Source organism: Pholcus phalangioides, unplaced genomic scaffold (assembly GCF_987345545.1).
Source record: "Pholcus phalangioides strain wild (caught in Gottingen) unplaced genomic scaffold, Ppha-v1.0 ptg000002l_1, whole genome shotgun sequence".
NCBI classification, from domain to species: domain Eukaryota; kingdom Metazoa; phylum Arthropoda; class Arachnida; order Araneae; family Pholcidae; genus Pholcus; species Pholcus phalangioides.
Window position 1 is genome coordinate 6,132,345 of NW_028301595.1, and position 15,017 is coordinate 6,147,361.

At 35.4% G+C, this 15,017-nt stretch overlaps 1 protein-coding gene across 4 annotated transcripts in view; it reads right to left on the bottom strand.

Moving 5' to 3' along the window:
• LOC149089140 (organic cation transporter protein-like) overlaps positions 1 to 15,017 on the bottom strand; it is a 60,222-nt gene that overhangs the window by 16,408 nt on the left and 28,797 nt on the right. For 3 of the 4 annotated variants that reach the window (XR_016193387.1, XR_016193386.1, XR_016193388.1), the window contains exons 7-10: positions 13,018 to 13,130; positions 12,694 to 12,908; positions 12,405 to 12,586; positions 12,144 to 12,280 (exon numbers count right to left, since the gene is read on the bottom strand). Coding sequence is in view for 1 of the 4 variants with exons in the window: in XM_089237464.1 (XP_089093590.1) it covers positions 5,259 to 5,271; positions 12,144 to 12,280; positions 12,405 to 12,586; positions 12,694 to 12,908; positions 13,018 to 13,130 (660 nt within the window). In the remaining 3 variants the exon portion in view is untranslated. Of the gene's footprint in view, positions 1 to 5,110; positions 5,272 to 12,143; positions 12,281 to 12,404; positions 12,587 to 12,693; positions 12,909 to 13,017; positions 13,131 to 15,017 lie in introns of those variants that run through there. The other variant, XM_089237464.1, reaches the window with a different exon arrangement.

Below are 15,017 nucleotides of genomic sequence, written 5' to 3' on the forward strand. Positions count from 1 at the left end.
GATGTCCGAGTGATGCATGTTTCAAAGTTTGAGGAGTGCTGCCATCTGTAAGGTGATGGAAAAAAGTTTAAGGCCAACCGAAAAACCACCATATCTTGAAAACTTGTGCTTGTAGATGCATGAAAATTTTAGAGTAATAATTACAAGTGGAATTAAACATTTTCTGCTGAAAATAATTTTGATGGGTGCTGGTTTTTTTTTTTTTCAGAAAAAATTGTTTAAATTATAGTAAAGGTCAAAACTTAGAAAAAAGTATAAGGACATGTTTTCTGCTGTCAGAGAAAGAAATCTGAATTTTTCTCATGTCAGCTGATTGAGACTTTTCATCAGTCATGCGCTATAAGGTTAAATGTTTTTTCAGAAAGAGTGAAGATGCCAAAGACAGCATATTTATATTATAATGAAGGGGCGAAAAGCTTGTCCTCCGAGAAAACGTAATGCCTGGTCATGAAATGGTGAGAAGAATTAAAAGATTAAGAACTGTATACGGTTGCTGTATCAATGACATCCCTAAAGATAAAGATTGCCAAGAAAAAAGTTGTCTCGTTTAATTAAAATGAAATTTTTGTGCATAATTTTTAATTATACTATTTTCCACAGGTTTCGACCTTTACTATAATTTTCAAAAAAATTCCTGAAACAACGTAGCACTCATCTAAATTATTTTCACTGGAACAAGTTTAAATACAATTGTAGTTATCACTCTAAAATTTTCATACATACAGTTGAATCCCATTATAATGAACTCCAAGAGACCAGAGAAATCGATTTCATTATAAAGGAATTTGTATTTTTCCTATGTAAACTTATTTGGGGGATTAGAAAAATGTTCACTAAAACAAGATTTTTGCTATAATGGTATTCGCTAAAACGGGATTTGACTGTATATATAAACACAAGTTTTCAAGATATGACAGTTTTTCAGTTGTCTTTTTTTTTCACCACCTTATCAGAAGTTGGAAGATGTGCCTGAATTTTTTGTATCATACAAGGATGGACGGTGACACTAACTGTGAGATTTTTGCCTCCTTAGTTTGGAGACAATCAGTAACAACAATATTTTTCCAGATTTAAAAAAAAAATAATTTGAATTTTATCGCTTTTACAGCTCTACTTTAATCATAGTAAGATAAAGGAGAGAGGAGGGAGCAATGGGGACGATTGGCCCCACCCATTCAGAGAGAGAAAAAAATTGGCATCTGGAGAGTTTACAACCACTCCCCTCCATTCAAGGACCCTGTATCTAATAATGACACTAATATATTTATTCATACCCAAAATTTCTCATCCAATAAAAGATTCAGTCTCTTTCATTTTTGATATGGGAGGTTCTACTATATAATGAATCTAAAAATGGCTTTTTTCATTTTTCTTTCCACCACTAAGTGGTATCTCATTTAATAGAAAACTGCCGAAAATTGAATCTCAGATTATAATCAGACAACAAGGGATGAGAGATGAGCAAAGCACAGATAATTTATTTATTTATTCCAAGACCAGTTGTTCTATTACAGGATACTAAAGATGTGTGCAGAGAAAGGCGCCCTTTCCACTTAATACAAGCAGAGGTGTGCTTATGGTTTTGCTGCCTGTGGGCTATGCAAATTTTGCCACCCTTATCATATTCAAGTCTAATTTTATTGACTAAAATTTGCAGCCCTGTGTCATGAACCTGTTTGCCCCTGCAAATGCATCTGTCTCTGGATCACTCTTATAGTAATTTAATTGCACACATTCTAGGTGGCTCTTTTCATCATTCACTAACCTGGTCCCTAGCTCTTTAGGTCAACTATGATGCTCCTAAACACCCTGGGCCACTATTTTGGTCACTCACTGACATAGTACTTCACTTTGATCGCTGATCATTTTTGTAGCACCACTGTCATTTTCTGCACACGAGGGATAATTAGACCGGGACCTACAATTTATTGCCAATTCAGAACGGCAGGCTTGTTTTTTATACTCATCGAGAGGTTGCTGCGCTAATCCCACGATGGGGGAATCCCTGCAGTAGCAATTTTTTGCTGCGGTCAAGTCGCAGTGTTTTCGTTGTACCCCTATGTCAGGAAAGTTTTCTGACAAGGACGAACCGGGTATCGAACTCGCGACACCTCTAAACATCCTTTGGCACTTTAGGCGAGTATCTTATCGACCAGGCTACCGTGTCCTAGTACATCACTCTCTAGGTCAATTTCTTAGTCCCTCACATGCTTGTAAACTTTCTTGGTCACTCACTGACCTGGTCCGTTGATTTCCAGGTTACTCTTACACTCAGGAACTCTCTAGATCACTTTTTTGGTCACTTACTGACCAACTAGCAACTTGCTCACTAGGTAACTCTTCTTGTCATTCATATGCTTACATACTGTTTTGGTCACAAATTGACCTAGTCCTTTGATCTCCTCAGGCCGAGGGAATGTGCCACAACTATGCTATAGAAGCAATGACAAATTTCTTCTTTAGATATATATGCTGAACAGTACCATGTAATGGATGATGACAACAATCAGCGAATGGCTCATAAATGACATCAAGGCCACCAGGAGCCTACATATGGCAATATATGTAGAGAAAAATGTCCTCTGTATTTGTTAATGCAAGATATGCAGGAAACTGATATATGCTGAAACTGATTACTGTTATGTAAAGATGTTGATTTTTGGAAAGAATATTCACATTTGCTTCTATCCGGGACTCGGACAACTGGTACTGTCCAGCTTAAGCTATATATGCTCCAAGGAAGAAATATCTCATTGCTTCCACAGGGTTCCCAGCAAAATTTACTTGATCATTTCCCTATCCTTCTCTAACCAGAATTCAAAAACTTCCCTGACAAAAAAACGACAACATAATTCAAAATCTTAACATTCCACAAATTTTTGTTCATAGAGTTTCTCTTCACAAAGTGTTTTCCTCATATTTATCAAATATTTCACATTTTCCCAGACAATATTTAATTTCCCTGACTTTCCTGGTCACTGAGAAAACTCTGTTCTATCTCGTAGTGGTAGCACAGTTGCCCGGACTGCCAGAGGGTTGTGGTTTGAGTTCCGAAATTCTTTCCAAAAATGTGGATATTAGAACATATTGATCGAAAAATTACATAAATTAAATTGTGATTGCCAGTAAGGGTCATTTGGCTCCTTGGTAATTTTTTTTTCTGTATTCCTCATTTCTGACTAATAAAGTATTGTATAGGACTGGTATACGAGGAAAAAATATTGGAAATGGTTCAAAACATTACTTCAACAGACAACAAGCATTAATTATAAATCAGAAAAGGAGTAGTTATCTCCAGGTTCGAAAAGGGATCGCCCAGGGATCTGTTTTGGGTGCCACATTATTTTTAATTTTCATAAATGACTTTTGTAAACTAAAAATAAACAGTCAATTGATTTCATTTGCCAATGACAACTCTGTATGTAGAGGATGACAGCATAACAAACAACAATCCAAGACGTATTAATCAGTGGATGATGGCAAACAAACTTGAATTGAATGCACAAAAAACCAAATATCAGAGTACTTTTATGAGAAGCTTAAATTCCTACACAGAAATCTCAATTAAAGATCATATCTATCGCCCTCAATCACAACAAAGCTGCAACTGCCAAAAAATTCAAAGAGTACATGAATACGAAAACTTATGGGTTAACCATACAAGACTTGAAATGGACTTGATTGAAATTGAATACTTTGCAATAAAATAATTTAAAAAAATTTATTTTACACAGCTCTTTTATACAAGTTAAAGCAGTTAATAGGACAGAGATGGTGCTGATGCACTATAGCCTGTGTCAAATATCCAGAATTTCAGGAAAGGATGCATAAAAATGTTGTTCATGCACCCCATGGGATGCATTTTTTTCCAAGCTCTGAGGAAAAAAGTGCAAAGAGAAAATCTTCTGTTTTTTCTATTTTCCTTCTTACCATCTGCCATGCAGTGCCATCTTAACCCATGGTGCTCACCCAGAGGCCTCACAAAAATGCAATCTGGTTGAAATTTTCAAGAATTTGCCAAGTAGGGCCTCAGAAGAATAACTTGGCCAGGGGGCCCACACTGCTCTTGACAGCCATGCTGTCATGATCATGCTATGTCGTGACCTGGAACTTTTTAGCATGTGAAGAGGAAGTACTGTAGTGCCTATTGGTATAAAACCCGGGTGAAGGGAGGGCTATCACAAAGAGGCTGACGAAATATCTAGATGTGTCCCCTGAATGAGAGGCCACCAAATTTTCCAATTTTAGAGAGGTTTTTCCTCCTGTGGGTTATGTATCAGAAATTATGGTACTTTTGCAGCTACGACTCACATTATGGGACAGTGTATTGACTGCGCAAATTCTCTTCATTCACCAAACACATGTGCCCTTTTGAAAAATCGCATAAGATTGGATCGCCCGTTCAAATTATAAAAAAATTTCGGTGGAGAAAAGAAAACTGAATCCATAAAAATGGATATAAATATCCAAGTTTTGCCATCTAGCTACTATGCGGTCATGAGTTTCATATCATGAAAATTCGGGTTTATGTCCCACTAATGCATAGTGGTGGTTGGCTAAATACTACTTACTAAGGTTTTACAACTTTTGAGTTGGCTATTCCTTTGAAAAAGCTCTGCTGCCACGTCACAGAGAGGCCACGTGGGGCACTGCTGTGGGAGGGGTGCAAAATTTGGGATGAGGGGGAGTAAAAATTTTTTTGATTTCAAAAAATGAGGGAAAATATGTCTGTCCCCTCTAGGTGGGACGGCAAATCTGAGATGAAGGGACAAAAAAAAATTATTGGTAAAAAAAAGAAAAATGTTTCTGTCCACTCATTGGAGGGATGCCAAACCCGACCCAAAAACTCAACTTTATTTTTTTTTTAGATGGACCCACATTTTGCTGATAACCTGGGTCCCAAGACCCACGCGAATAAGAGTGGAGTGGCATCTCTGATAGGGGAAGATTTTTTGAAAGATGCCTGGGTTTTTTCAATTATAACTTACGGTTTATGAACTTTGGGTGGAGCATATCATTGTAATATCACAAAACTAAGTAACAAAGTAAGAACTATGATAACACAAACCTATAATGAAAACAACAGAAAAATAAACTGTCACACGCTGAACATCAGACAATTATATATTTACAGAACGATAAACTTTGTGACAAAAAATAAAGATTCGCTTCATAGAAAAACAAATAGAACTGCAACAAGATTCAAACATGATTTTGAAGTGCCAAATACAAGAAAACATCCCTTTCAAAAGTGTTTCTCATTTACTGCTCCTAAAATAACGAATTAATTTCAGTCAAAAAAATCAACAACTAGTAATACTAACCACAAATACGAAATTTACAAACATGCAAAAAAGCATTTACAATTATGAAGACATGTTCCAAAACTATTCATTGCATAGTTAGTATAAGTAAAAATAACATTATATTATATATTATTACTGTGTATTAATATTGTAAGCATTTCCAGAATATACTCGCATCATTTTGTTCAAAATTCACTAAATCAGACATCATTTAACTTTGAACTGTTATACAAGTCTTAAATTTTTTGTTCTTTTTTATGTATTATACTGTGTACTTGGATCACAATGGCAATGAAACAAATAGTACAAATCCTTTTCAGCTTCTTTTGGAAGGACTTTACATAGTGTATATTCGTTACATATATATGTTTTTTTCTTTGTATTTATTCTTTTTGTTCGTAATTGTCCAGTATTTGTGTAATGTGTATGTGTGTTTCCTGCACATCTTGTACTAAAGATGTGTAATTCCATTCACACATAGAGGCACAGAAAACCACCAGAAGCAGAAAAGATGAATACACGATGGAAAAATAGTCTCACTAACAAAGGTTTATAGAGCTATGTTATCACTCAATTCCAGGCATACAATCGGATATCAACTAAGCTAATAATATTTCTTTCATACTGTTGCTTACATATATATTACATCACAGACATCCAAGAGGCTGCTCTATCAAATTTTCATATTGTTTCAAATAACTGTAATGATTTGCTCCAAATAAAGTTTATTGTATAAATCAGTATTGAGTGTTTTTGTACGAGTCTATTGTGGTGATTCCCAAAGTGGAGCCCACGTCCCACAAAGGGGAAATATGATTTTTAAGTGGGCAATTTGAAGAGAGAAGAAGCAAGAGAGAATGCTTGGAACCTTTCCAAGCTCCCTTAATTTTTTATATCAGTTAAAATTTTTCATTTTTTAACAATTTCTTGATGACTTCCTTTATTTTTTTCTTTCAGTGGAAGGGATTTGACCAAGGGTTCTTAATACTTGTGTTCCATTTTCCAGTAAGATAAAGCCCACGGACCCCCTATACCAATAAAATGAAGAAAAATGAAGGCTACGAAACTTAAAAAATATTGTGTGTATAGCAATTTAAAAACGAATTAATTGTTTTCTCATCCAAGCTCACAGGGCCCCTGAAGTCCCTTAGAGAACCCTTGATTAAGAATCACAGCTTTTGACTAAATAAAAGTAAACAGAATGGGGGGGGGGGAGCAGAGGAAAGACCTTTGGCTTTAAAATTTAAGGAGGCAAAGCAAGAAATAAAGGTTCTTACATTTGCAAAAAAAGAAAAACTTATGGAACTATGAAGTTTTGGGGGGCGGGGCATCAGGATTTTAAAGATGCTTTAGTAGGGATAACCTAAGAAGGTTGGAAACCATTGGTCTAATGTTTGTGATTTGATACCTTACTGGACCTGATCAGGTTTTCATTAGGGTTATTGGCTATTGAAAGAGAGTTTCTCAGGCTGAATTGGCTGTTGCTGGTATGAGTTCAATCTCAACAGTTTCTAATGCAAGTGATTGGATCAATTTTGTTTTTTGTGTGGCAATCATTATTCAGAGAAACCAATAGCACAGAGTTTGGCAAATTACAACTAACTCTAGGCATCAAAACAATTTTTAAGGTGCCAAATTTTTTTTTTTTTGCCTGAATAAAAAGGTCCAAAATAACTTCTTTTGACTTTTCAAGGCATAGCGACCCTCTTTCATGTTGACAAAGACACATATAGTCCGCACTGGTGGTGGAGCAAGGGTTGGATTAGCCATTTTTCTAAATTCAAAAACTGATTGATCAGTTTGACATCTTTATTTTTATGCTCATTCCTCCCTTCTTATAATAAACCTGAAGTTTATTAAGTAGTTAGTTTATTAGTAGTTACTAAATTGTAGGCTGAGAGCAGCACAAAATGTTTGGAATTTATATCAGCATCTCAGTGTGAGGATTACTAGCGGAATTTTTCTTTCCCATGTGTTATGTTATTTATTTTTTGGAGTGAAAAAAACAAAGTTTCTGCTCTCAACATTAAATAGGAATCACCAACTTATACTATAAAAAAAAAAAAAATTAAAAAAGCTAAAATATTGATAAAATCTTGTATATACTCACTAGAAGCACTTAATTTTCGAAATAACATTTTTTTTAAACTTGAAAATGGATTTAGTGAGGGACCACACTTAACTAGCATTTTTTGCTGATAATTAGCTCCTCGTTATAAGACGGGCAGAGGGTTTTATTTAGCTTAACCCAAATTTATCCCCACTTAAAATAGCTACTCAGTTCATAAATTTATCTGATGCGCTCAGTTCACAGTTGGTCCATTCATCGATAATGAGAAACTGGTTTCTATATAAACTGAAGAACCAAAAAAACTGGTACAGGCATGCGTATGCAAATAAAGAGATATGGAACCAATCAGAGTATGGCGCTGCAGTCGGCAATGTCTATATAACACAACAAGTGTCTGACATAGTTGTTAGATCGGTTAGTGCTGCTACAATGGCAGGTTATCGAGATTTAAGTGAGTTTGAACGTGGTGTTATAGTCGGCGCACGAGAGATGGGACATAGCATCTCTGAAGTAGCGATGAAATTTGGATTTTCACGTACGACCATTTCATGAGTCTACCGTGAGTATCAGGAATCCGGTAAAAAATTAAATCTACGACATCGCTGCGGCCGGAAAAAGATCATGCAAGAACGGGACTGGCAAGAATCATTAAACGTGACAGACATGCAACCCTTCCGCAAATTGCTGCAGATTTCAATGCTGGGCCATCAACAAGTGTCAGCGTGCGAACCATTCAATGAAACATCATCGATATGGGCTTTCAGAGCTGAAGGCCCACTCGTGTACACTTGATGACTACACGACACAAAGCTTTACGCCTCGCCTGGGCCCGACAACACCGACATTAGACTGTTGAGGACTGGAAACACGTTGCCTGGTCTGACGAGTCTCGGTTCTAATTGCTTCGATAAAGTAGCTTCAGGAACACTCTCCTGACTTTAGACACTTCCGCTGGCCACCTAAATCCCCAGTCATGAACATTATTGAACATATCTGGGATGCCTTGCAACGTGCTGTTCAGAAGAGATCTCCAGCCCCTCTTACTCCTACGGATTTATGGACAGCCCTGCAGGATTCATGGTGTCAATTACCTCCAGTACTACTTCAGACATTAGTTGAGTCCATGCCACGTCATGTTGCGGCACTTCTGCGGGCTCCCTACACGATATTAGGCAGGTGTACCAGTTTTTTTGGCTCTTCAGTATATATACCAGTAAAGGACAGTACCAATATACCAATAAAGGACAATCACCATTTTATGGATTATTCTGTGGTTGGATATAAGAAGCAATAAAATTCCTCTGGTGAATGAAAATGGATTGAGCACTACATTGCTCACAACTGCCACTTATTCAATCAAACATGTAATTTTGTTTTTAATTACAATAAAATTATTTTAAAAATCTACAATATTTTTGTTTCCAAAGCCATATTTTCACCTTGTACAATATGTAGTTGACTCCCCTTCATTCAAGGACCACCAAAATCACAACATAAACCAAGGTTTCCTTTATTCATGTTTTAATAAACTAATTTAACAGTTCAATAGATTCACTTGAATCAATCAAGTAGAAATGTCAAATATTATGTTAATATCATAAATTTATGATTTTTAATTTTTGACGTGAACATTCTTGATAATGTGAATCACACAGTTGATTTTGAAGAGTTTTCAAAGTAAATCAGGATCCCAAAGCAGAATGCATCAAAAACCTGTGATGTACGTCACAAAACAACTGGTGTTGCCGCAGAACAATTTCAAGAACAATCTTAAGGGAAAAAACTCTTGTGTAGAAAACACTATCCAGGAAATTTTCAAGGCAGAATATTTTTAGTTAGCTGAGGACTCATTGCAGAACCATACAAAACATTCTGCAATGAAGCTCGAGATAATATTCATTGAAATCGTTTTATTCAATTGAATCTATTTGAAGTTGAGCTCTTTATTTTAACAACTTGTGATACATTGATACACATATATGGAAGAATAAATAAATAAATAAATAAAACATTAGAGAATCCAACATACATCTCTAAATTGAGAAATTTATAAATATCGAAAAATGCACACATCAAAACCATAATTTTTACAGAAACACACATTTTTGCAAATTTACTTTGTATTGAAAACTATTTCCCTATAACAAATTATCTACTTAACAAATGTTTTGATGGAATAAAACATGTTTGTTATAACGAGAATGTTAGTACTAAGCCGAAGAAGCAAATTAATAATACAGTTATAGTTACGCATTCAACTATTTCAAGAGTGTAGGTATTTTTCCTCACAATCAAGAAAAGCACACACTCCATTTTTTAAAAATCATCATGATACAGGTCATACATATCAGTGGGACAATAATAGGCATATAAGTATGTGGATTCAACTTTGAACTTCAGCCTCCAGTAATTTGATGGACATCAGAGCTCATTTACTTATAACACATATTTCTAAATACAGTGTACACTGCTTAACATGACCACATTGGGAGTTTTTTTATAACAGTAACCAATTGATAACTATAGTCTGACTCACTTGTAACGAATACTAACATTGCAATCTTTTTTACATATACAATGTTTTTCCAGCATTCCATGAATTTTGAATTGCTTATCCATGCTATTTTGATTGCTCAAATAGTGAACAACTATTTCAGCAAAGTGCATCTATTACAAATTTCTTCATAATCTCATGAAAATGTGTCTGTAAATGATAATGTCTCCTTACCTTCCATGGAAGACATTCTAGTAGGGCTGTTTTGGGTACTGTACAATCCTATTTTGCTTTTTTTTTCCCCTTCTACTTTTTCTGTTAAATCTTATTTTGTTTGCAAAAAAAAATCCCACTACAAAGAAAGGGTTGAGGTTATTTATTCACAAGAGAATCTAATCTCCAAACCACTTTTAGTGCACATTTGCCTTTCTCAAGCTAGATTCAGACATTGGTTGCAATGGTTTTATTGTGTGCAAATTAATTTCGAGAATGCCCAAGTGCAAAACACTACTCATTACTTGAAAAATTGAAGCATGAAAGTGAGGTTAAAAAAAAAAAAAAATCAAAATTACTTGAAGTTATTGTTATTCTTTCTTTAAATGGTTTGAAAAGATGAGATGAAAAACTTTGTGTCTTTGCTCTTACTAAAAGAAAAGTGATGCATTATATTTTGCATGCTTTTTTGAAAAAAATGATTTAAACGCAAAACGTTCACCAAAATATCAAGAAAACAAAACAAAAGATTGAAACATATTTTTTGTTGATTTATTCAATTATGTGAGATTTTAATTAAATTTTTAAATTAAGTCATTAAAATATTTTGTTTTATTCTATTCATTTTAGGAATTCTGAGATTACTGAAAAATGTGTATCATGCATGTAAAATGTTTCATTTTGCTTAAATGCATAATTTTTCAAGCCGTGCAGATATAACAAAGCTCAAACATAACGAATAGTTTTGCTGTTTTCTCCAACTTCGTTATAAGTGGGTCAGACTGCAAATCCACCACTAACCTATATGTGTATAAGACAGGGCTGGACAAATCACAAAAAAATCGAGGTGGCAAAACAATTAATTAGGAGCGGAGAAAAAAATTATCCAAAGAGATAAGTAAAGAAAATTTTAAGCGCAGAGTCCCAAAGCAGAATGTTTAACACTGTTCTGCGACGAACCCTCAGCTGACTGGAAATGTTCTGTGGTAAAAATCCCCAAAAATGTAATAGTGTTTTTTTTTTTGCACTTTTTCTTAAAATTCTTCCAAATTGTTCTGCAGTAGCGCTAATTTTTCTGCGACGTACGTCACAGATTTTGGCACATTCTGCTTTGGAGGCGCAGAGTACCAATTTTCAGTCGCCATGGTGACTTGGTGCCTGGGTGTCCAGTTTGTGTGAAAAGCTGGACATAGCTGCATTTCTTTTTTACACAAACTTGTTTCAAAATGTTCAATCACACCGCTGCATTCCACTGGTTCTTTTTCAGCAACTTATACTAGTATTCTAAAGTATTTGTTTTTTTAAACCTAAAATCTTTTTTTTTTGTTCAACCATTGTGAAGAGTTGGGGCAGAACCGTTTAATGTCGATTACAATATTTTTTAAATATTCGCTTAAGTTTTTCTGCTTACAAAATGTAAATCTTTAATCTCTGAAAGAAACTGTCCAAGAACTGAAGGAACTGGCTTTTTTTTAAACCTTAAATTTGTCTCCTTTATAGGAAGTCTATTGTGTCTGCAGCGCCATACATATACTAACCATATTGGCTACTATGGCTTTATGAGGAGGGCATGAATGAAGCATGGAAATGTTAGTCAACAAGGGAAGGGGTTCACTTTCAGCCAGCATAGTCTGCATTCTAATAATGATAACTCATAGAGGGAAAGAAAGTCTGGTACAACTTCAGCTTTAAAATGTGAAAGAAAAAGTGTGGATTAAAAAAAAAGATAATATGAACTTAAATCCTGATAACTACAGACAAAATTTTTCTGATGTCATGATATATGTCCATTCCCTACACTGCGAATGTGATAACAATAACTGAATAATATTATCCATGATTCCAATAAGCGGCATCTATTGTACTTCTATATTTTACACTAAATATGGTAATCAATCTATAAACCATTGTTAAAATGCGTCATGCGTTAAAATGTCAATTGAAAATGTTCATGCATTATTGTTTTGGACATCTTTGACTGATCCAAATACTGTATTTTTCTTTAATTCTAAGAGAAAGAGAAAAAAAATCTTTCTTCAAGAAATAATGAGCGACTTACATGCCAAATCTTTCAGCTTCCTCCACTGTCTCAGGCAGCTCTTTACCCTGCGTTTCAGGTAATGCCAGTGCTAAAATTCCAGATATTATTGCTGCAATTGAAAATATGATCATCGGCAGCGGGTGATAAACTCTACGCTGAAATGAAAATAACGGTGATATATTACTAACATAACATATTTGGAAAATCTGTATAAAATTAAATGATTGGAATGATGACTATACAATAAATTATCGAAACAAAACAAGATACTTTTCTTACAAGCTCGTTTATGATAGGAGCAATAATAGCACCCAGCCGTGAAAACATGCTACTCATTCCAAGACCAGTGCTTCGTATCACAGTAGGATATATTTCTGCTGAATATATGTACACAACAGCAAATGATGCAGCAATTGCACTCTTCCCAATAACTGCCAACGTTGTTGACAACCATCCTAAATCTACATGTAATAAATTTTTAGAACATACGATAGCCAATAACATTTCACATTCATACACATTAGCACACCAAAAAAAACAAACAAAAAACAACAACAAAAAAACTTACACACAGGTACAAAGATGGTGGAGCCGCATGCTAAACCTCCGGCTACCATAACAACACAAAGAACCCATCTACGAGAACAATATGACAAGGCAACTGTGACTAGAAAAACCGCTGGAATCTCAACAGCAGCAAGAACGGCAAAAGTAAGATAGGTATTCCCACTCAGATTAGCCGCACTAAGAGACAAACCATAGTAGACCATGGAGTTGACAATCCTATGGATTCCGAAAAACTAATTAAAGTTTTGAAAACGGCTAAGTAAAAGTAAAAATAACACTAAATATATAGTTGCTAATAATATAGAAAAAGCCATGGACTACAAACCAATTAAAAAATAGATTGAGGGACCATTTACGAATGTTGGGCGTCTTGAATAAAGTCAAAGGACCTCCTTGTTCTTGCTGCATCTCCATCTCTGCTGCTTCTGGTGTTACAGTCTGTAATAAGAGAAGGGCAGTAGGCATAAACTATGCGTAAAAACACATCTCAGCTATTTACAATTGAATGAATTGGATTAGATCAAGGGTTCTCAACCTTTAGGGGAGTGACAAACTTCATTTTGAAAACTTGGCACGGGCCACTTAAGTGATCTGAAACAGCACAGCAGATCACTCAAATGATCTATAAATGTGCCATGGGTCAGTTAGGTGATCTGGAAATGTGGAGTGGGTCACTTAAGTGATGTAGAACTGCACCATGGGCTGCTTAATTGCTCTGGAACTGTGCTGTGGGTCATTTAAATGACAGAGATGCCACTTTATTCTGATTCATCTGGGTCCTATCCAGGTTATTGGAAAAATCTGGGTCCTTTCTCAGTGGTTCCCTCTCAGGAAAAATAAAAATGAAATTGGGTTGCGCCCCCCCCCCATTTACAAGTGCCCCTGTGAATGAAATAATTTATTTCTAAAAACATGTTCAATCCAAAGATTTTCCCATCAAATTTTTTCCCTCGTCCTTTTATTTGGATTTGGCACTCCACCTAGAGCGGCGACCTGTGTCGCTGTATACCTCAAGAGCCGCCTTTTTTTCAAAAGGATAACCAACACAAAGTTAGAAAACATCAGAAAATCATATTTAGCCAATCGTTACAGTGCATTAGCAGGTCCCAAACCCGGATTTTTACGATGTGAAACTCACGACCGCGTAGCGACTAGATGACAAAACTGTGGATATTCACTGTAGAATTTTTACACAAGCTTGGTTTTCTTTTTCTCTCCGACGATCTCGGAAAGTTGTTTACAATTTGAGTGGGTGATCCAATGCCATAAGATTTTTCAAAAGCGAATTTATGCATTAAATACACTGTCTCTGAATGTGGGTAGGTAGCTGCAAAAGTACTGTAACTTTAGATATATATACTTTTGCTGGAGAAAAAAATCTTCAAAAATTGGGAAATTTGGTATAATATCCCCCATTTTCAAGGATGCAACTTGATATTTCATCAGCCTATTCGTGATATAACCTTGCAGGTTATATATATTTTATACCAATACTTTCTTTTTACTTAAGCAGAATTACTTTTTAAGGTCATGACACAGCATGATCATGACAGATGGTGAGGAAAGGAAAAAAAGAAAAATGTTTGTACAGAGAGGTTTTACTCTCCATACTTTTTCCCTCAAATTCAGAAAGCATGTGCCTGTGGGATACGTATATAAAATTTTTATGCATCCTTTCCCGAAATTCCGGTATTTGTCACGCTAAAGAGCATCAGTGGCATCTTAGAGTGATCTATAAATGTGTTAGAGCATCTGTTAGGGTGATTTGGAAGTGTGTGCAGACCAGTTAAGTGATGTGCAACTGCACCGTGATCTAGAATTGTGCCGCAGGTCCTCAGATGACTCAGACGACCACATTTGTCCCATAGGCCATGGGTTGAGCTTGTATGAATTTTATTGATGAATTTATGTAATACAGTAATACCCCGACTTAAGTCACCCCACATAACATTGTCTCATTCTGAAAACTTTTTTTTTTCAATTAGACTCACTTCCAAACAAATCTTGAATGCTTTTGACATCAGATTCAGGGAAGAGAAATGTTTCTCTGCGAAAGTTACACTGAAAAGACGAACAGATGAAAAAAGAATAGGGTGATCACATGACCTATATTTTACAGGACTCCTTTAACTACAGGTGTACCAATTTTTTCAAAGTGAAACTTCTTTATTGACATGGCAGTAAAAATTTTGTGAGGAAAAAAACACTTACATGAAAAATGAAATGTGTTCTTTTTGCTCAGAACCAGTTCCATAGAAAAACTAGTGTAATAAAGTACTGAGAAGCAGTTCTGTTGGTGGCAGACTGGGGAGGGGGGGATGTTAA